This window comes from Rhinopithecus bieti, unplaced genomic scaffold, assembly GCF_001698545.2.
Source record: "Rhinopithecus bieti isolate Rb0 unplaced genomic scaffold, ASM169854v2 scaffold_32008, whole genome shotgun sequence".
NCBI lineage: Eukaryota > Metazoa > Chordata > Mammalia > Primates > Cercopithecidae > Rhinopithecus > Rhinopithecus bieti.
In genome coordinates, this window is record NW_016814433.1 from 582,565 (window position 1) to 604,586 (window position 22,022).

Sequence of the window (22,022 nt, forward strand, 5' to 3'; positions counted from 1 at the left end):
AGGATGAAGTGAAGGCAGCGGTGGGTCCGCGGGACCTGCGCAGCCCGTGAGGGCCTTAGGGGACAGAGGCCGAGAGTGGGGGCAGATTGGTTGAGAATCAGCAGCAGGCGGATGTGACGTAGGTAGGTCCAAAGGCTTTTGAGTTAGAAGGCGACTTGGAAAAATGTCTGCCTGTGCAGATTCACAGTCAGCCCAACACTGTGTTTCCAAGTGAAGTTGGAAGGAGAAAAGAAAAGACAAAACTTTTAAGGCTTGAAAGAGGACAAGTGTCCGGCAACAATGAGTTAGGGATGGGTGAGACGCTGAATCTGAGGCTGGCTCCCCGCTGTGACCTCACCGCCTGCCCACCTCTGCTCCAGTCTAGCAGGAGAGGTGGCCCCACTCTTTGGAGACCATCTGGTTCTTCCCGGCAGACCAGATTGCCAGATTTTTATGGTTTAAACAAATGTTGGCATCTTTCTCAAAAAAAACTCCTTCTGTAAGTCAAACAAAATATAGGCAGGTCAGTTTTGGTCAGGTCTAAAGACTGTGTCGGAAATCCTTAGAGACAGGAAGCAGATTCTGGTTGTCAGGGCAGGCGGAAGGGCGAGGGCGTGGTGAGGCCTGTGGGCTCTTTCTGGCCGAGATGAAAATGTCTTTGGAGCTAGAGAGTGCTGGTAGTTGCACAGTGTTGTGAATGTGTTTAATGTCACTGAACTGTGCGTTTTTAATGACTGAAATGGTAAATTTTATGTTTCCCAAAAAAGGAAAAAAAAAACAAAACCCTGTTTATCTGTTAGGTTCCAAGGGGGCTGAGCTGGCAGGAGGGCAGCCGGGGTCAGCTGCACCCTTCTCTGGAGTTGGAGCTGCCCAGGCCGGCTCCCGCCCTCATGGCCTCAGGGATATCCACAGTGAAATGAAAACCCAGTGGCAGAGTCTGCCCCTGAGTCAGGTGCTCACAGGGAGACCTGGACAAGGCTTCTGAAAGACGAGACGTGAATGAAACTCCTCTTCAAGCCACTTACAAAACACAGTGTGCAGGACTGACCAGGTTATGCTGTGGAACTGCTGCTACTCAGCCGAGATCCTGGGAAGCCATGCTGGGCTCTGGAACAGGTGTCCAGGATCTTCTGAGAAGCAGCCTGTGTCTTTCAAGAGGAGTCCCATGGTGGCCAGGGGTTGGTGGGGCTGGGGGATGTCCCCCATCTTCTGGGGCCCATCGGTGCTCCCCAGGGACACAGGCCAGGGTGGCCAAGGCTCGAGGCTGGCCATTCACATGTGGCCGTGGGCCGTGTGGAGTTTCTGATGGTCGATGAGGTGGACCATCCAGGGGAAGGCCTTCCCGCAGACACTACACTGGAAGGGTCTCTTGGGGCTGCGAGGGGCCACTGAGCCTTGGGCTCTATCCCTGGGTGGGGCGGACTCCCGGAGGCCCTTGCTCCGGGGGACTTTCTTCCTGGGTGGCTCCAACAGGTGGATCTTGCCGTGCTCAGCAAGGACAGAGCTGTGCAGGAAGACCCTGCCACACTCGGGGCACGGAAAGGGCCCTTCCTCGCGATGGGTCTTCTGGTGCTCGATGAAGTGGGTGACCCAGGTGAAGACCATCCCGCAGTCGGCACACTGGAAGGGCCGCCCACCCCGGGGCCCACGCAGCGTTGCCGAGACCCCTGCAGCAGCCTCTTGGGTGCCACCTTTGGTGTGCTTGAGGGATGGCTGGTGGCGGCCGCTCTGGTCAGTGTACCTGTTTCTCCTTCGGGGACTGATTCTCTGAGCACTCGGACCCTTGGGGCCTGAGATCACAGCTCCTTCTGCACGCAGATCTGAGGAGGGCCCTGCGAGAAGATCCTCAGGCTCGTCCCAGATACATGGCTTCAGAGACAGGCGGGCCCGGGACCCTGTGGAGGGCGAGGGAGACGGGTCACCTGTAGTGAGTGGACGGCTTTGGCATCTCCCTGTGCCCCCCAGGGGTGTGGAGGACCCCAGTGACTGAGCCAAGTCTGGGCCCTTCTTCTGCTCAATATGTCCCCGTGCCCTCCGTTCTGTCCTTTAAGACACAAGGGCACATGTGGCCGGGTGCAGTGGCTCACGCCTGTAATCACAGCACTTTGGCAGGCCGAGGAGGGTGGATCACGAGGTGAGGAGTTCGAGACGGGCCTGCCCAACATGGTGAAACCCCATCTCTACTAAAATACAAAAATTAGCCGGGTGTGGTGGTGGGCACCTGTAATCCCAGCTAGTCAGGAGGCTGAGGCAGGAGAATCGCTTGAATCTGGGAGGCGGAGGTTGCAGTGAGCCGAGATTGCACCACTGTACTCCAGCCTGGGCAACAGAGCAAGACTCCATCTCAAAAAAAAAAAAAAAAAGAAGGTCATGTGTTTTGGGAGCAGATCCCACAGCACTGGCCCCTTGTTCCTACCTGGCTGGCCCTCTGGGTAGCCCTGTGCTCCAACACTCTCAGACTGTCTGCCTTGGCTGCCATTCAGGTGGGGAGGCTGAGGCCCTTCTCGTGGGCTGAACGATGTATGTGGCAGTTCTAGGGGCCCCCGATCTCAGTCCCCACAGGAGGTGTGCATGGTTTCTGGGGGAAGTGTGGAGTTCACCACCGAAGCCCCCAGCTCCACCCATTAACAAAGTCTGTGACTTTGGGTTGAGGTCCCAAACTCCATTTCCAACCCTTAATCCACGCAGGAGCCAGACTCACCCAGCAAGCCAGGGGCACGGGGCGCCTCGGCCTCCGCCCTGGTGTGCAGACTCTGCGGGAGCTGGGTGGGCTCCAGCCACTCACTTTCCTCAGGGAGTGCTGGGGCTGCTGCTGCTGCATCCAGAATCAGCTCAGACGCCTGGAATGGCAAGCACAGGACTGTTCGGCAGCTGCCCCTCAGGAGCCGTCCTCCCCACCACCACGGAACAACAAAGGAACGGGCGTCATCCCCAAAGGCTCTCTCCCAGGGCGGTGTGCGGTGGCGCGCCTGTTGTTCCTGTGCTTTGGGATGCTGCTGCTGGAGGATCGCTTGAGGCCAGGAGTTTGGGACCAGCCTGGGCAACATAGCAAGACTCCGCTTATACAAAAAAATAAGTAACCACTCCTAAGGAGCTCTTACCAGGACCTGAGACATAATTCGAGGGGCCCCTGTACAAAATGGAAATGCAAATCCCCTTGTTCAAAAATCATTGATCATTTCAGGACGGTGACAACAGAGCATAAGATGGAGCCAGGGGACCTGTGCCACGGCTCAGGTCACTGTTATCCGCTGGGGCTCCTAACTCCCGTCCCCCAAGGCTGCACTGTCCTTGCCCACAAGCCCAGAGAAGGTGGGCGACTGCACAGACTTCACATCCCACCTGCGACCTATGACCTCTGAGGCACTTAACCCTGTCCCGCCCAAAGCGGGGATCACCACTTCCTGGGAGGAGACTGAGCTGTGGTTGAAGAGCAAGAATTCAAAACAGAGGGGCTTGGCTTGGTGTCCAGGCTCCAGCTCTGCTCGCTCTGTGACCCTGGCTGAGGAGCTTTAGCTCTCTGGGTTTCCAATGAGGATGTAGGTTCTACATGCCCAGAGCCTGGTACCAAGGGTTTGGTAAACTGCAATGGGGTTGTGTCAAAGGAAAACACAGTGACACTTATCAATGCAAATCAAGTTGGTGGAGGTGGTATGTCGAGTCAAACAAAGCATGAGAAGAGAGACCAGGAGTCAAGCACGCACTGATAAGGTCTTGAGTGGGTCTTCGTTTTCTGCTGCCCCAACCCTGACTGGATGCACAGGGACCTCAGGAAACTGTCCAAGATTCCCAACAGCTGGGCAGAACCGGAGTGGAGGGATTGCTGGGCTAGAGACAGAGGAGGGAGGGAGAGAGGGAGCTGGTGGCAGGAAGGGAGTTAAGGCACAGGAGTCTTCCTGCTCTCACATTGGGAGTATGTGGATGGTGTGTTTGGCTGGGCTGTTGATTTTTATTTCTTATCAAATGCTAGTTTTGATTGTAAAACAAGTTGAATTCTGAAACCGTCACCAGAGGAACCATCATCTGCAAGAGTAAAGGCGGGACTCCCTTTTACGCCTCTTTCCGGTACCTGGCTTCTGGGGGCCACTGTGGACAGTCAGCCTCCTCCCTACTTCACTCACCTTGGTGTCTATGACTAATCAAGGGCAGCAGAGGGGCTGCGTGGAGAGAAGAGTGGGTGGCCTGTGTGTGTGTGTGGAGACGGGCATGCTTAGTTCCCCTGACTCTCGGGAGGCATCTGAGGATCTTTCGGCACACGTGGGTCGGGCACAGAAACCAAGACATTCCCCGGGCCCTATCTGTACCTTCAAATACAAACACATCCCCATAGCCCCAGTGAGCCACTGGCCACAGATCTGGGCTCTTATCCTTCCAGAGATGGACCCAGGTTTATTGTCTCAGAGATGACAGGTGGGAAGATTGGACAGGGGAGGGAGACGCAGTTACACCCTGGGAAAGTCCTAATGCAAACCAAGCAACCGAGAAAAAGAAAACAAGAATGAGGGTCCAGGCATGGTGGCTCGAGCCTGTAATTCCAGCACTTTGGGAGGCAGAAGCGGGTGGATCAAGAGGTCAGGATATCGAGACCATCTTGGCCAACATGGTGAAACCCATCTCTACTAAAAATACAAAAATTAGCTGAGTGTGGTGATGCGCACCTGTAGTTCCAGCTACTTGGGAGACTGAGGCAGGAGGATCACTTGAACCCGGGAGGCGGAGGTTGCAGTGAGCTGAGATTGCACCACTGCACTCCAGCCTGGTGACAGAGTGAGACTCCGTCTCAAACAAAACAAAAACAAGAATAAAGGAGAAATGTGAATGCCTGGCAACTTACTGTTTTTAAGGAATTATCTTAATGGCTCTATTTTATTTATTTATCTAGAGACAGGGTCTCGCTTTGTCACCCAGGCTGGAGTGCAGTGGTGCGATGTCAGCTCGCTGCAACCTCCACCCCCTGGGTTTAAGCGATTCTTGTGCCTCAGCCTCCCGAGTAGCTGGGACTATGGGCACGTGCCACCACACCCAGCTAATTTTTGTATTTTTTGGTAGAGATGAGGCTTCACCATGTTGGCCAGCCTGCTCTTGAACTCCTGACCTCTAGTGATCCACCCACCTCAGCCTCCCCAAGTGCTGGGATTACAGGCGTGAACCACCGCACCTGGCCAGAAATTATCTTAAGTTGGGGCAATGTTGCTGGGTTATTTTGGAAAAAAAAGAAAGGAAAGAGTGGAGCAACATCACCAAGACGGTGGAGTAGGAGATACCAGCCTTCATTTCGCCCTCCCTCTACCCACACACAAATCAACTACAGATAGATATTCACAAGCCAGAATAGTCCAGAATGCTTAAGGACCCATTGAAGATCTGCAGCAACACAGTGGAGTAAAACGAAAAAACCCGAGAATGTCCACATGAAAAAGTTCTCTGGTGAGATAATGCATGCCTGAGATGCCAGGAGAACGCTGTGAACAAAGAAGAAAAGCAGAGGCCACGAGTATCAGCTACACGGTGGGAACCACCAGGGACCCCAGCAGTTTGCTCCACAGAGGACACTGGCATCACTTACCACTGAGGTTCCAACAGTCATTCCCGCCAGGGCCTCCCGGAGCTACACCCATGTGATCTCAGGGACCTTAGAGTGCTACCCCCAAAGGGCTTCAGGCAGCTACCCTTACAGGCTTCTGGCAGCTCCCCACATGGGATGATGGCGTTTCAGTCAACAACGGACCGCACACACCACCGTGGTCCCGTAAAATTATAATGACTGTCTTCCACCACCATTCGAAATCCAACTCCATAGCATACACTGCTTCCTTACCCTGAGTGTGCACCAGCAGCCCCCTGCCTACAACTCCTCCACCAGCAAAGACCTGAATGAGTACCGCAAGCAATACAGAGGAAATCACAGAGGGATCCAACATCTGCAGGATGATGGTACAGTGTTACAAGCAAAAAGATCTGGTGATGTGTCTTGACTTAGGCAAGTTGCAGACTGCACAGTTAAAACAGTTACTGGAAGATCAAGGGGATTTGTATTTGTGCTTTTGCAAAATGCTAGTGCTGTTAGGGCCTTGGAATGGAAAGAACAGAAGCTGGATGGCAAATTGACAGGACCACCCCCCACCCCTGCCACAAAGAGCCAAAGCGTGAAAAGGGAAAGAACCCCCGGAAAGGTTTTTGTGGGTGGATTGAGCCCAGCTACTTCTGAAGAACTAACTAGTGGCCGGGCGCGGTGGCTCAATCCTGTAATCCCAGCACTTTGGGAGGCCGGAGAACGGGCGATCACGAGGTCAGGAGATCGAGACCATCCTGGCTAACATGGTGAAAACCCTGTCTCTACTAAAAAATACAAAAACAGCGTGCGAGTTGGCGGCGCCTGTAGTCCCAGCTACTCGGAGGCTGAGGCAGGAGAATGGCGTGAACCCAGGGTGGACTTTGCACTGAGGTGAGATCCGGCCACTGCACTCCAGCTGGGCAACATGAGCGAGACTCTCTCCAAAAAAAAAAAAAAAAACCTAAAGAATATTTTTTGGAAGGCTTTGGAGAGATGAAAATTTATTTTATTATTTTTTTTATTTATTTTTATTTATTTTTTTTTTTGAGACGGATCTCGCTCTGTCGCCCAGGCTGGAGTGCAGTGGCCGGACTCAGCTCACTGCAAAGTTCCGCCCCCAGGTCCACGCCATTCTCCTGCTCAGCCCGGAGGTAGCGGACTACAGGCGCGCCGCCACCCAGACGCCCGTCTATTTTTTGTATTTTTATGTGGAATTGGGTTTCACGTGTTAAGCCAGGATTGTCCGACCTCCTGACCTTGTGAATCCGCCCGCCTCGGCCTCCCAAAAGTGCTGGGATTACAGGCTTGCAGCCACCGCACCCGGTCGAGATTGAAAATTTTAAAGGCCAGGAGTGCAGTGGTCAGTGCCTTAAATTCCACCACTTGAGGCCAAGGCGAGAGCTGGTTACTTGAGACCAGGAGTTCAAGACCAGTGTAGGCAACATAGCTAAGTCCCATCTCTACAAAATTAGGAAATTACCAGGCACTGTGGCTCAAGCCTGTAATTCTAGCCGAGATGGGAGGATCACTTGAGCCTGGGCAGTCAAGGCTGTAGTGAGCTGTAACTGCACCACTACACCCCAGTCTGGGGAGACCCCGTCTCAAAAAAAGGAAAAAAGGGCTGGCCTCAGTGGCTCATGCCATGATCCCGGCACTTTGGGAGGCCAAGGCAGGTGGATCACTTGAGGTCAGGAATTCGAGACCAGCCTGGCCAACGTAGTGAAACCCCGTCTCTACTAAAAGTACAAAAATTAGCCAGGTATGGTGGCGTTCGTCTGTGGGGCAGGAGAATCGTTTGAACCCAGGAGGTGAGGTTGCACTGAGCTGAGATCATGCCACTGCACTCCAGCCTGGGCGACAGAGCAAGACTCCATCTCAGAAAAAAAAAAAAAAGAAAAAGAAAGTAACATGGTCTCGCTCCATTGTCCAGCCTAATCTCCAATTCCTGGGCTTGGGTCATCCTCCGGCCTTGGCCACCTCAAGCACTGGGATTACAGATGAAAACTCGGCTCAAACCACATCATTTACACTTAACCTACATGCCCCAGGGCAGTTAGTATACTCATTAGGAAACACTTGCAGAGTTAAAGCTATAAAATGCCTATTCATCAATTTTTTTGAGAATTCGTAAATATTAAGGATCTAGGCCGGGCGCGGTGGCTCAAGCCTGTAATCCCAGCACTTTGGGAGGCCTTTGGAAGCCAACTGTCCCTGCACAAAGGTTTACAATTGAGAAATATCTCTTGCTCCTATTTTGTCAAGTTTCTTTAATGGCTGAACAAAAAGAAGCTTTGAGTAATGGAGAAGGCATCATCTGAGCGCAGCTGCTTTCCTGGCTCCCTGTGCTGTTCCTATGTCTTCCAAATCCTATGCTTGGAGGCCCCTGGAGGGACATTTTTGCCAGGAACCAACCTGATCTTAAAAAGATGAGTGTGAAACAGCCGGCTGGGCAGGATCGTGGAGGTGGCCACAGGACACTGCCTGCCCACGCCCTGCCAGCCCGACCATGCTGCCGAGTGCCGAGTGCGGGGAGGCCGCCCTACCCAGAGGGCACAGGACAAACCCTAAGCACTGCAGGTGTTGTCATTGAAGCCCCAGGGGATGCCCTGTGCTGCGTCATCTTTGTAGCTTCGTGCTTCAGTGACCAGCCTGCTTGTTAAAGGAGCCCAGGGGCCTGAGCCTGCAACACCATAAGGGTTAAGGGCATGCTGGCCGGGCGCGGTGGCTCAAGCCTGTAATCCCAGCACTTTGGGAGGCCGAGACGGGCGGATCACAAGATCAGGAGATCGAGACCATCCTGGCTAACACGGTGAAACCCCGTCTCTACTAAAAATACAAAAAAAAAAAAAAAAAACTAGCCGGGTGAGGTGGCGGGCGCCTGTAGTCCCAGCTTCTCCGGAGGCTGAGGCAGGAGAATGGCGTGAACCCGGGAGGCGGAGCTTGCAGTGAGCTGAGATCTGGCCACAGCACTCCAGCCTGGGCGACAGAGCGAGACTCCGTCTCAAACAAAAAAAAAAAAAAAAAAAAAGGGCATGCTGCTGTAGGTGCATGCGAGGTTGAGGTTGCAGTGAGCCGTGATCATGCCACTGCACTCCACCCTGGGTGACAGAATGAGATTCTGTCTCAGAAAGAAAGAAAAAAAAAAGTAAAGCAAAAACTTACAGTTAAATAAATTATATTGAAGAAGGAAATATATTTGTCAGTTTAGTAGCCTCAGTGTGCCATGTTTATACAGTCCACAGCACAATAACTTCCCAGGCCTTCACATTCACTCACCACTCAGACTCACCCAGAGCAACTTCCAGTCTCACAAGCTCCCTTCCTGGCAAGTGCTTTATACAAGTGTACTATTTGTCTTCTATTTTGTATTTTTACTGTATCTTTTCTACGTTTAAATACACAACATTGTGTTACCGTCACCCACAGTATCCAGTGCAGTCCCGTGCTGTGCAGGTCGGTAGCCTAGGAGCCATGGGCTGTGCCGGCTAGGTGTGTGAGTGCCCTCTGCGATGTACGTACGCATGGTGACCAAACCGCCTAAGGAAGCAGTTCTCAAAAGGCGTCCTGATGCTTAGGCGGTTGTACTTGCTCAGCGATCGCCAGTTGTGCCCACTCCACAGTGCCTTCTGGCGAGCCCGGCTGCCCCACGCAGAGCGGCTCCACCTCTGCCTCCTCTGTGCTCCCACTCTCCAATCCCCGGCGGCTTCAAAAGCAGAGGTACCTCAGGCAGTGTTAGCTCCCTGGCAGCGGGAATGCCTGGACCGGCGCGCACCAGCACCATCAATGCCCCATCCCGGAGCTGCCGTCGCTCCACGCGGGCGCCAGGCCTCAGCCCTAAGGCCCCTCCCTCCACAAGTGCCGCTCACTCAGGGATGCTGGGGCACCCCGCTGCGGCTGAGCCCCCCCACAGCCACACCCAGCGCCAACAGGGATCCTCTCAGCAGCCTTCCCCACCTAGACCACCCAAAAAGAGAGTCCTTTGAGTTGCTGTGTGGTGAAGGGATGGCCTCTGAGCGCAGCTGCGGTTTCCACGTGGAGTCTGGGATGGGAGAGGGAGTCAGATCAGCACATCTGCCCGCAGAAGCTGAGGAAACCCGTGGCCGACAACTGTGGTCTACCCAGGTTAGATGCCTCCGTTAGATGCACAACAGAGACCACGGCCCACGAAACTTTGTTCTGGTGCAGGAGAGGGGTTCTCATGATGATGTTTAAATTTATTTTAGGGCCAGGCCCGGTGGCTCACGCCTGTAATCCCAGCACTTTGGGAGGCTGAGGCAAACAGATTATGAGGTCAGGAGATCGAGACCATACTGGCTAACATGGTGAAACCCCGTCTCTACTAAAAATACAAAAAAATTAGCCGGGTGTGGTGGTGGGCACCTGTAGTCCCAGCTACTCGGGAGGCTGAGGCAGGAGAATGATGTGAACCCGGGAGGCGGAGCTTGCAGTGTTCCAAGATCAGGCCACTACAATCCAACGTGGGCAACAGAGCCAGACTCCGTCTCAAAAAAAAGAAAAAAAAATTGATTTTAAAGTTAAATGGAAAAAACGAACATAAAGACTACTCCAGCCTGGAATATATTGATCTTTATACCAGTGTGGTCATAAAATATGTAATTAAAAATTTTTTTTCTTGAGACAGAGCCACCCTGAAGAGCCCGTGTCCCAGCAGCAGGGTCACGCTGGCAAGTGTTGGGTGGCTTGTGCAGCTCCCCACAGCAGGGAGGCTCTCCGGGGCCACAGAGATCTGCCGGGAATGATGATAGAGTGACCAGTCTAAGGACAATGAGGTTACCAACACTGGGTACGCAGGGTTCCTCCCAACTGCCTGATGCCAACACATCTTCGTACTTAGGGACTCAGGCTGGCTTGCCTCAGGCTGGTGTCAGACACAAGAACACAGTAGGCGGCGCCAGCAGCAGTGCTCACCTCTGACCCTGACTTCCCCCAGGTGGCGCAGGCGGTGCAGTCTCAGCCTCCCTTGGGTGCCCTCTGGAACCTCTGACACCATCCCCGTCCCCCTAAATGAGCCCTTCTCTGCTCTATACTCTTGAGAAGGTGACCATATCACATCTGAAAAATGGGTATGCCTCACATTCACGGTAGCTTGGCCTATATTTCTCACAGTCATCATCTCCATTGCTGTATTGGGCATTTTTTTTCTTTTTTTCTTTCTTTTTTTTTTGAGACAGGGTCTTGCTCTGTCGCCCAGGTTGGAGTGCAACGGCGCGATCTTGGCTCACTGCAGCCTCCACCTCCCAGGTTCCAGTGATTTTCTTGCCTCAGCCTCCTGGGTAGCTGGGATTAAAGGTGTGAGCCACCACGCCTGGCTAATTTTTGTATTTTTACTAGAGATGGGGTTTGGGCATGTTGCCAGGCTGGTCTCGAACTCCTGACCTCAGATGGTCCGCCTGCCTCGGCATCCCAAGGTTCTGGGAATACAAGCGTGAGGCACCGCGCCTGGCTGGGCATAGATATTCTGACACAATAAACAATAAATTAAAATTTGGCCAGGCCCAGTGGCTAATACCTGTAATCTCAATACTTCAGGAAGCTGAGGTGGGCAAATCACTTGAGCTCAGAAGTTTGAGATCAGTCTGGGCAACATAGAGAGACCTTGTCTCTAAAAAATATGAAAAATGTAAACAGGCATGGTGGCATGTCCCTATAGTCCCAGCTACTTGGGAGGCTGAGGTGGGAGGATCACTTGAGCCTGGGAGGTCGAGGCTGCAGTGAGCCATGATTAGGCCACTGCACTTCAGCCTGGGCGACAGAGTCAGACCCTGTCTCAAAATAATAACGATGATAAATAAAAATTAAAGTAAGTCTTTGTCACTTAAAAATTAGCCAGATATGATGGGACTTCATGAACTCCCCGGTAAAGTAGTTCATATTGTAAAAAATAAAGTAAGGCTGGGCGCGGTGGGTCACACTTTTAATCCCAGCACTTTGGGAGGCCGAGGCAGGTGGATCACAACAAGGTCAGGAGTTAAAGACCAGCCTGGCCAACATGGTGAAACCCCTTTCTCTACTAAAAATACAAAAATTAGCTGGGCGTGGTGGCATGTGCCTGTAATCCCAGCTATTCGGGAGGCTGAGGCAAGAGAATTGCTTGAACCAGGACCCGAGAGGTGGAGGTTGCAGTGAGCCAAGGTCCGACCACTGCACTCCAGCCTGGGCTACAGAGCAAGACTCCATCTCAAAAAAAAAAAAAGTAAAGTAGAGGTGCAGACTTTCCTCTGCATCTAATTAGGAATAAATAGTAACTTCTTGTTTTTTTTTTTTTTTGAGACAGGATCGCGCTCTGTCCGCCCAGGCTGGATGTAGTGGCCGGATCCCTGGCTCACGCAACCTCCGGTCTCCCGGTTCACGCCATTTCTCCTGCCTCAGCCTCCCGAGTAGCTGGGACTAACAACGCCCGCCACCTCGCCCGCTAGTTGTTTATATTTTTTAGTAGAGACGGGTTCACCATGTTAGCCAGGATGATCCGATCTCTGACCTCGTGATCCGCCCGTCTCGGCCTCCCAAAGTGCTGGATTACAGGCTGAGCCACCGCGTCCCGGCGGAAACTTCTCTTAAGGCAAAATTTATTAAAAGACCTGTGCTAACATTCTTAAATATCTGCTAGCTGTAATAAAAGAAAATCAATGTACTTTATGTTCTTAGCTCCCACAATTTAGCCTAAATATTTACCCTGGCATGCTTATACTGGTCCAAGGTTATAGCTTGTTTCTCTTCCTTATTTGAAGGTGTTTTTACTTTTCTCAGCATTCCACAAGTTACTTCCTCCTTCCTTTGTTCTCCTCTGTCTTTGCCTCTTTTAAAAAGTTTTTTTTTTGTTTTTTTTTTTAAGATGGAGTCTTGCTCTGTCACCCAGGCTGAGTAGAGTGGAGCGATCTCGGCTCACTGCAACCTCTGTCTCCCAGGTTCAAGCTATTCTCCTGCCTCAGCCTCTTGAGTGGCTGGTACTACAGGCGCCTGCCACCACACCGGGCTAATTTTTTGTATTTTTAGTAGAGATGGGGTTTCGTTGTGTTAGTCAGGATGGTCTCCATCTCCTGACCTTATGATCTGCCCACCTCAGCCTCCCAAAGTGCTTGGATTACAGGCAGGAGCCACTGTGCCTAGCCGCCTCTTTTAAAAAGTTCTAAGTTACTAGCCAATTAGGACAAGTACAGAATGTAAGGTCCCCTTCCAGCCAATGGAAACCGGACACAGCAGTAGGGTGGACACATCAGGTTATAAATGACCCTGTCTCCTTTGTTCAGTGTACTCTCATAGCAAAACTGCTAGTGACTGTACCCTTTCTGCAGAAAGTACAAATGGCCTTGCTAAGGAAATTAAGTTTATGTTCAAGTGCTATTTCTTTACGGCACCAGGGAACAAGCATTTCAAACAATATGGTCACATGTAAGTTAAAACAGGACCTTCATGGATTAAAACTCATTATCTATAAAAGCTAATTAAGGCCAGGCACCGTGACTCATGTCTGTAATCCCAGAACTTTGGGAGGCTGAGGCGGGTGGATCACTTGATCAGGAGTTCGAGACCAGCTTGGGAAACATGGCAAAACCCCGTCTCCACTAAAAATACAAAAATTATCTGGGTGTGGTGGGGCACACACCTGTAGTCCTACCTACTCAGGAGGCTGAGGTGAGAGGATCACCTTAGTCTGGGAGTTTGAGGCCACAGTGAGCCACGATTGTACCACTGCACTCCAGTCTGGGCAACAGTGAGATACCCCCTCCCCAAAAAACAGAAAACATGGAGGAAACCAAAGATGCTGCAAGGCTGTGAGTGGATGGTACAGAGGGCTTGGGGGGCTTGGAGGGGAGGCCTGCAACCTCAGTCAAGGATGAAGGAAGCTGGGTGGCCCTGAGGGAGAGGTGGGGTTGTCCTGGGGCTGCCCAAGGTGTCGACAGTGTGCTGGAGGGATTGAGGTCCCAACACAGCCGGGGATTGGCAGTTATTGTTCAAGAGGACAAAGAAGAGAGACAAGGTTATCATTCAGAGAAGGAGAGAGAGGCCTGCGGTCTGAAGAAGAATGAGGACATGGCCCTGTCTGTTCAGTGCCAGAGGGAAGGGGAACCGATTCGATTTTGTTGCTGCTCTGGTCTGAATGTTTCTGTCTCTATGAAGTTCATATGTTGAAGCCCTAACCCCCAAATAGATAGAGGGGATTAGGAGGTAGGGCCTTTGATAGAGGATCAGGTCATGAGGTTGAAGCCCTCACAACTGGGATTAGTGCCCTTTTAACAGAGCCCCAGAGAATTCTCTTGCCCTTTCCACCCTGTGAGGTTACCTGTGAATGAGGCAGCCGACCCTCAGCAGACACTGGATCTGCTGGCAGCTTGACCTGGGACTTCCCAGTCTCCAGAACTGTGAGAAATAAGCTTCTGTGGTTTGTTTGTTTTGTTTTGTTTTCCCCAGGTGGAGTCTCGCTCTGTTGCCCAGGCTGGAGTGCAGTGGTGCCATCTTGGCTCACTGCAACCTCCACCTCCTGGGTTCAAGCGATTCTCCAGCCTCAGCCTCCTGAGTAGCTGGGATTACAGGTGTGCGACACGACATCATGCTAATTTTTTTTTTTTTTTTTTTTTTTTTTTTTTGAGACGGAGTCTCGCTCTGTCGCCCAGGCTGGGGTGCAGTGGCCGGATCTCAGCTCACTGCAAGCTCCGCCTTCCGGGTTTACGCCATTCTCCTGCCTCAGCCTCCCGAGTAGCTGGGACTACAGGCGCCCGCCACCTCGCCCGGCTAGTTTTTTGTATTTTTTAGTAGAGACGGGGTTTCACCATGTTAGCCAGGATGGTCTCGAACTCCTGACCTCGTGATCCGCCCGTCTCGGCCTCCCAAAGTGCTGGGATTACAGGCTTGAGCCACCGCGCCCGGCCTAATTTTTGTATTTTTAATACAGATGGGGTTTCACCATGAGTTTGGCCAGGCTGGTCTCAAACTCCTGACTTCAAGATCCTCCTGCCTTGGCCTCCCACAGTGCTGGGATTACAGCCATTAGCCACCATGCCCAGCACTTCTGTGGTTTATAAGCCATCCAGGCTCTGTTTTTTTGTTTGTTTGTTTGTTTTGAGACTGAGTCTAGCTCTGTCACCCAGGCTGCAGTGCAGTGGTGCGATCTTGGCTCACTGCAACCTCCACCTCCTGGGTTCAAGCGATTCTCCAGCCTCAGCCTCGTGAATAGCTGGGATTACAGGTGTCTGCCACCATGCCCGGCTAATTTTTTTTGTATTTTTAGTAGAGATGGGGTTTCACTGTGCTGGCCAGGCTGGTCTTGAACTCCTGACCTCGTGATCTGCCCGCCTCAGCCTCCCGAAGTGCTGGGATTACAAGCGTGAGCCACCGCGCCCGGCTGTTTTTGTATTTTGAGTCAGGGTCTCACTCTGTCATCCAGGCTGGAGTGTAGAGACGTGGTCATCACTTACTATAGCCTTGAACTCCTGGGCTCAAGTGATCCTCCTACCTCAGCCTCCAGAGTTGCTAAGACTACAGGTGCATGCCCCCACACCTGGCTATGGTTTTTTTTTTTTTTTTTTTTTTTTTTTTTTTTTTTGAGACGGAGTCTCGCTCTGTCACCCGGGCTGGAGTGCAGTGGCCGGATCTCAGCTCACTGCAAGCTCCGCCTCCTGGGTTTACGCCTTTCTCCTGCCTCAGCCTCCCGAGTAGCTGGGACTACAGGCTTCCGCCACCTCGCCTGGCTAGTTTTTTGTATTTTTTAGTAGAGACGGGGTTTCACCATGTTAGCCAGGATGGTCTCGATCTCCTGACCTCGTGATCCGCCCGTCTCGGCCTCCCAAAGTGCTGGGATTACAGGCTTGAGCCACCGCGCCCGGCCTTTTTTTTTTTTTTGACATGGGGTCTTGCTATGTTGCCCAGGCTGTTCTTGAACTCCTGAGATCAAGTGGTCCTCCCACTATAGCCTCCCGTGAGGCCTCACTCAAAGTGCTGGGATTACAGGGATGAGCCACCACACCCAGCCGTGTTTTGTTATAGCACCAAGAATGGACTAAGTCAGTGGGAGAGACACGTGCAGTCTTTCAGCCTGTTACTCAGCTGCCTGAGAGTGGGCCCTGGGCTTAGAACATCTCCTTACCAAGAGATAAGGGGTCCCCGCAGTTTGTGCTGGGTGCAGTGCCTTGCATGGGGGTCTCTGTTTCCTAATGTGTGCCCCTTTGTTCTGCTCAGGCGTGTGCTTCACGTGGCATCTAGACAGCCCCACTGTGAGGTCAGGTCCCCTCTAGGAGGGACCTGCTGGCCCGGGCCTGACAGCTACATGGGCAGACGGTGCTTTGCCCCCGTCTCTGCTCTGTGAGCAAAACCTCCCTCCATCCATTGTTCGACCGTGCTGTGTTTCCCTTGGCGGCTCCAATACCAAGATCCAGGGGCAGAAAGTGTTCAAACTCACGGTAGCCCTGATCATACGAACACATGCTACTCACTTAGCGGTTCTTACTTTTGTTCTTTTGTGATTTACCCGTTACCCCTGTATTTCTCTCACACATCTGCACGGCCCCACCCCTGATTTTAATCTCTCCAGCCACACCAAGATCTGCTAGGCTCCCAACCGAGCCGGGCCCCTCCCGTCGCCTTGAAGCCTGTGCACCAGCAGGTCTAGCTGCCGGGGAGCCCTCAGCGTTTCCTTCTGGCCCCGCCCAGAATCCTGGGTTCACTGAGAGAAGGTGATCAGGGGCAGCAGGACTTTCTCAACACACCCAGCATCTGGTGCTGGTGACACAGGAGGATGGGTCCTAACTGCGCGGTTTGGAAAGGACAGGAGGGGCTGGGGTGAGGCCCAGAGGCGCACGGCATACACACACCTGCACTCACTGCCCTCGCCCAGCACTGAGCCCCAGTAAGGTTGGGGAATCTGTGGGGCAGGCGGGGAGTTTGGAGGCCGGGCTTCTTGGGAACGTTGGGGACAACCTCACACAGTCCTTGAATGGGGGTTCTTGAGGCCGTCACGCACGCCCTGGGGTACAGGAGCACGGAGCAGGGGACCCCAGGCTCACCTGGGATGGTTCTCTCTGGGACCTTGGACTCTTCCCATCTTCCTCCTCACCGAAACTCCAGTCCTGGTGTTCGACCGAGTCCAGAGATACCAGAACTGTGCGGGAGAAAGGGATCGTGAGGGGCCTGTTCTTCCCAGAGCCCCCAATTCTCCAGACCTTCTGGGGAGGGCAGACTTTCCCCAAACATTCCTGCAGCATCCCTGAGGCGCAGGCAAGAGCGACGGCACGGCTGTCATTCTGTCCCTCCATGTGGCTGCTGGGCAGGAACCTGTGGTGACACTGAGGGCTACTGAGGACAAGTACCCTCTCCACTCACACTCCACACCCCTGTGTGCCTCCAGAAGCCCACAAGGACACGCACTGCAACACTGACCAACTAGGGAGGCCCGGAGACCGTGAGCCTACTGCTCCCCAAGACCCCCGGGGCTGCTGTGCACAGAGAGGATGATTGCTGAAGCAGGGTTCAGGACACCATTTACAGAAGGGTCAAGATACGGGAACCAGGCCAGGCACGGTGGCTCACACCTGTAATCCCAGCACTTTGGGAGGCTGAGGCAGGAGGATTGCTTGAGACCAAGAGTTTGAGAGTAGCCTGGGCAATACAGTGAGACCCCTCCCTCTATTTATTTTTTAATTAAAAAAAGAAAAATTCAAGACCGTGGCCACTTCTGGGGGTGTCAGGCAGAGTGAGGGACAGCAGGACTAGGAGACGTGCACGGGGTTTCAGCCAACTCCACTAGTTAGTCCTTTTTTTTTTTGAGACAGAGTCTTGCTCTGTCGCCCAGGCTGCAGTGCAGTGGCATGATCTTGGCTCACTGCAATCTCCACCTCCTGGGTTTAAGCGACACTCCTGCCTCAGCTTCCTGAGTAGCTGGGATATAATGTAGGCATGTGCCAGCACGCTCGGCTAATTTTTGTATTTTTAGTAGAGACGGAGTTTCACCATGTTGGCCAGGCTAGTCTCGAACTCCTTCGTTGTGATCCACCCGCCTTGGCCTCTCAAAGTGCTGAGATTATAGAGGTGAGCCACCGCGCCTGGCCATGGGTATTTCTTTTAAAACAACTGCAAGTCAGCCTTTCTGGAGGTTGGGCTTTGATAGGGCTGGGTGGCATGTGCAGGGCTGTTCATTATACTTGCTCTACTGTTCCGTAGGCTCAAAATATGGAATGTAAAAAGCAGACCACCGCTATGGAAGACAAATAGAGCTCTTTGCTCAGAAACGATGAAGAATTTCGAGAGTGACCATGGAACATTAAACCTAGCAGGGGTGGCTCTGGGCTGGGATGGCTGTGAGGTCCACAGAGCACCAGAAGCCAGTGGTCTTGGGCCCTCTGCCCCAGGAGCAGAGAGTTCAAAGGGCCAATTCATCTGGCTCCTGCCTTGCAGCTTACAGGGCTACCCTTGTGCCTCTGGAAAGCTCACGGGCTGCCCTGAGGCAGTACGGGGACCCTGGACCCTGTGTTCTTCAAACTGCTTGTCACCGTTAGCCTATAGGAAAGCTGTAGTCGGAGGGTGCAAAGGGAAAGCCTGTTCCTCTCCCTTGCTCCAGCCCTCTTTTCTCTGAGCCCTGATCTGACCCTTGTCCCTCCCAGCCTTTGCTCCTGCAGTGTGGCTGCCTGGCATACCCTCCTTGCTGGGGCCCTGCTGAGGAAGTCCTCCCCAGGCCACAGTGCCATGACTGCTCTCACCATTCGTGGCTGCCTCTTTTGGCCTCCCGGTGTCCAATCCCTGCACTTTCGTCACTAGGAAAGAAAGAGCCTCACTCATGGGACTGGGGCCTGGGTGGATGGAATCTCCACGTGGGGTCACAGGGGCAAAGATGCAGGATGACAAAGCCCTCTCAGGGGAGAAGGAAGCTGAGAGAGGAGACAGGGAGGAAGCCCAGTTTCAACCCCACATTTCCCAGCTCCCAGAGTCGGGATGCAGACCTAAGCGTCTCTCCCCACCATCAGCCAACGATGGGGCCTGCGCCCTGTGAGGGCTTAAGGATCTCTAGGATTCCTGAGTGTTGCAGGAGGCGCTGCAGGTGGCTGGGAGGAAGTGGCGGGGCAGCGTCCTTCCCAGAGAGCAGCCGGTGAGGAGCAGCGGACACAAAGCCACAGGACAGATGGACGCATGGGAAATGGAGGCATCTTTAATCACTGAGTGAGAAACTCCAGGCAGATGAGGCGTGCAGCACATTTATATGTAAAAATAATTAAAAACACAGCCGCGGGGCAGGAGAGGTTTGCTGGTCGGGAGGGACCGGGCAGGGGTGGGAGTGATTCGGGCGGGAAGGAGGGCAGTTCCGTCCTCGGAGACGTCAGGCCCCCTGCCCGTCCCAGGGCACGGAGCCTGCGCCTCTCACCTTCCTGCTGGCACATCTGTGTCAGGTCCTCCACCAGGCTGGCGGCCTCCCTGCAGCTTCGGGGGCCCTGTGACTGCACCCAGGTCCGCATCTTGCTGGGCAGCGCGCCCAGGAACTGCTCCAGCACCAGCAGCTCCAGCATCTGCTCCTTGGAGCGCGCCTCGGGCCTCAGCCACTGGCGGCACAACGTCCAGAGCTGGCCCAGCGCGAGGTGAGGCCCGCTCGCCACGTGGTACTGGAACTGCCGGAAGCGCAGACGCTGGGCTTCGGTGTCCCTGGGGCTTGCTGGCCCAGGGTCTGCGTCCTGCTCACTCAGGGTTGGGGTCTGGGGGCGTCTGGGGGAGGCAGGGGCTTTGGGCCGTGGGAGCATCTCTGGCCACAGGGCCTGTCTGAGGGGTGTGTGTGGACTGGACCCCAAGTCCCAGTGGCTCCGGACAGAGCCGGTGTGGCAGGCAGGCAGTCAGCAATCAGGGGTCTGCAGAGAGGGGCAGGGACAGAGGGGCCACATCAGATGGTGGCCCTCCATACTCAGGATGCCCCTCGGCTCCCTGCTTCCTTGTCCTGATCTCCAGCACCCCAAGGAACTAACCTGACCTCTTCCCACCTCCTGACCTTATCTTCCACATGCCTCTCATGGGCTGCTCTGCACTGAGTTCAAGCCACTGGCTGCCCCAGGACCTTTGCACCTGCCATCCCACCCCAGCTCCTCCCCCTTCCCCCCAGCTCCTCCCCTTGCAGATATCCCAGCCATCATTCTCATGGCACCCTCTTCACAACCCCTATGACTTTCTGAACATATCTTTTTCCCTTAGTTTAGCATCTATCTCCCTCTCATTTAGTCACTCAACACACATCGACTGAGCTGTGGGAACAAAAATGCCTGCCCTGTGGTGTGGCCAGCACTGCCCAGCGCAGTTCCTACAGGGATGTAAACATTCTCTACTCATGCAGCCACCTACAGGTGGCTGGGAGCACCTGAAATAGGAACTGAATTTTAAATTTAAATTCCATTTAAATGGAAGTAGCCAGGTGGGCTACATAATAATGGATGACAGCACCAGCAGCAGCAGCTCTGCCCATGGTGTTATCTTTGCTGTCTTCCTGCCTTTCCTACCAAGTCCAAGTTGGGAGAGGAGACCAGGAAGAGGGCAAAGGAGACTGGAGACTCTGAAAAGAGAGGGAAAGTGGGAAGGGCAATTAAAAAATAACCTTTTGGCCGGGCGCGGTGGCTCAAGCCTGTAATCCCAGCACTTTGGGAGGCCGAGACGGGCGGATCACGAGGTCAGGAGATCGAGACCATCCTGGCTAACACGGTGAAACCCCGTCTCTACTAAAAATACAAAAAACTAGCCGGGTGACGAGGCGGGCGCCTGTAGTCCCAGCTACTTGGGAGGCTGAGGCAGGAGAATGGCGGGGACCCGGGGGGGGGGGCTTGCAGTGAGCTGAGGTCTGGCCACTGCAGTCCAGCCTGGGCGACAGAGCAAGACTCTGCCTCAAAAAAAAAAAAAAAAAAAATTATCCAGTCTAAGGAATTTTGTTATAGGAAACCAAATGGACTAAGACCCTGGGTATGTGGACCACTCCAGTCCAATGAGACATTAGGGAAAGTTGCTGGGGGCTCCCCTCCCTAATAAAAAGAGATATGGCCAGGTGCGGTGTCTCATATCTGTAATCCCAGCACTTTGAGAGGCTGAGGCCGGTGGATCACGAGGCCAAGATATCCAGACCATCCTGGCCAACATGGTGAAACCCTGTCTCTACTAAAAATACAAAAATTAGCTGGGTGTGGTGGCACCCGCCTATAGTCCCAGCTACTCAGGAGGCTTAGGCAGGAGAATCACTTGAACCCGGGAGGCAGAGGTTGCAGTGAGCTGAGATCGCCCCACTGCTCTCTAGCCTGGCAACAGAACAAGACTCCATCTCAAAAAAAAAAAGGATATATGTTAGTAATGTCCCTTTTCTTTCTGACTTTTAATGTCATCATATACAGATGCCTGGAGCTGTGGCAGCTATTTTGCCACCATGAGGATAAAGCTAAGCAATTTGAAAGTAGTCCACACTCCTAAGTTGTGGAGCTGATGAATTCTGGAGTGTTTACCTCTAGACTTTTTGCTTTGTGAAATTATAAACTCCTCATTGTGTAAGTTATCTTTAGTTAAATAGCCCGTTCTTTGCAGCCTAAAGCATCCTGACGAATACACTTCATTTATAAAATTTGTTGCTGGTAATACCAGTGCATTTCCTGAAAACAATCTTGTTTGTATTGCAAAGAAGATCAGATAGTAATTATTATAAGGAAAATTATAATCCACTGATTTGTGGCATGTTTTCAAGATAGAGTCTCACTCTGTCGCCCAGGCTGGAGTGCAGTGGCACGATTTCGGCTCACTGCAACCTCCACCTCCCAGCTTCAAGTGATTCTCCTGCCTCAGCTTCCTGAGTAGCTGGGATTACAGGTGCCCACCACCATGCCCGGCTAATTTTTGTATTTTTAGTAGAGATGGGGTTTCACTATGTTGGCCAGGCTGGTCTCAAACTCCTGACCTCAAGTGATCCACTTGCCTCGGCCTCCTAAAGTACTGAGATTACAGGCATGAGCCACTGCGCCTGGCCAAGCATCAGTTCTTAAAACAGTTAAGGTGGCAGAACAGGTATTTCAACATCATAATAGTCATCTTCAGGTTCAATATAGCTCAGGATGGAAACTATCTTGTCCTTTCTTTCTTTTTTCTTTTTCTTTTTTTTTTTTTTGAGACAGAGTCTCACTCTGTCGCCCAGGCTGGAGTACAATGTCATGATCTCAGCTAACTGCAACTCCACCTCCCAGATTCAAGCAATTCTCCTGCCTCATCTTCCCAAGTAGCTGGAATTGCAGGTGCCCGCCACCACGCCCGGCTAATTTTTTGTATTATTAGTAGACCCGGAGTTTCACCATGTTGACCAGGCTGATCTCGAACTCCTGACCTCAGGTGATCCACCCGCCTCGGCCTCCCAAAGTGCTGGGATTCCAGGCATGAAGCATCATACCCGGCCCTTATTTCTAACTTTATTTATTGATAAGTATGTATTCAATAGATGACGGGGTTTCCTGTGGTGCTGGAATATACAAAGAAATCCTATGAA

At 52.8% G+C, this 22,022-nt stretch overlaps 1 protein-coding gene across 1 annotated transcript; it reads right to left on the reverse strand.

Annotated features, from left to right (window-relative positions):
- Positions 1–466: 466 nt before the first annotated feature.
- Positions 467–19,582, reverse strand: ZSCAN1 (zinc finger and SCAN domain containing 1). The gene is made up of 4 exons (XM_017850632.1): positions 18,900–19,582; positions 16,552–16,646; positions 2,681–2,819; positions 467–1,874 (listed from the first exon to the last, which is right to left on the reverse strand). The coding sequence occupies exons 1-4, from the start codon at positions 19,267–19,269 to the stop codon at positions 1,252–1,254; spliced, it is 1,227 nt and encodes a 408-aa protein (XP_017706121.1). The 5' UTR covers positions 19,270–19,582; the 3' UTR covers positions 467–1,251.
- Positions 19,583–22,022: the final 2,440 nt, after the last annotated feature.

Coding starts and splice junctions, on each gene's coding strand:
- ZSCAN1 (XM_017850632.1), bottom strand. CDS start 19,269: ATGCTCCCACGGCCCAAAGCCCCTGCCTCCCCCAGACGCCCCCAGACC. Junction 16,647..18,899: donor ACAGATGTGCCAGCAGGAAG/GTGAGAGGCGCA, acceptor TCTCCCGCACAG/TTCTGGTATCTCTGGACTCG. Junction 1,875..2,680: donor CCGTGCCCCTGGCTTGCTGG/GTGAGTCTGGCT, acceptor CGCCCTCCACAG/GGTCCCGGGCCCGCCTGTCT.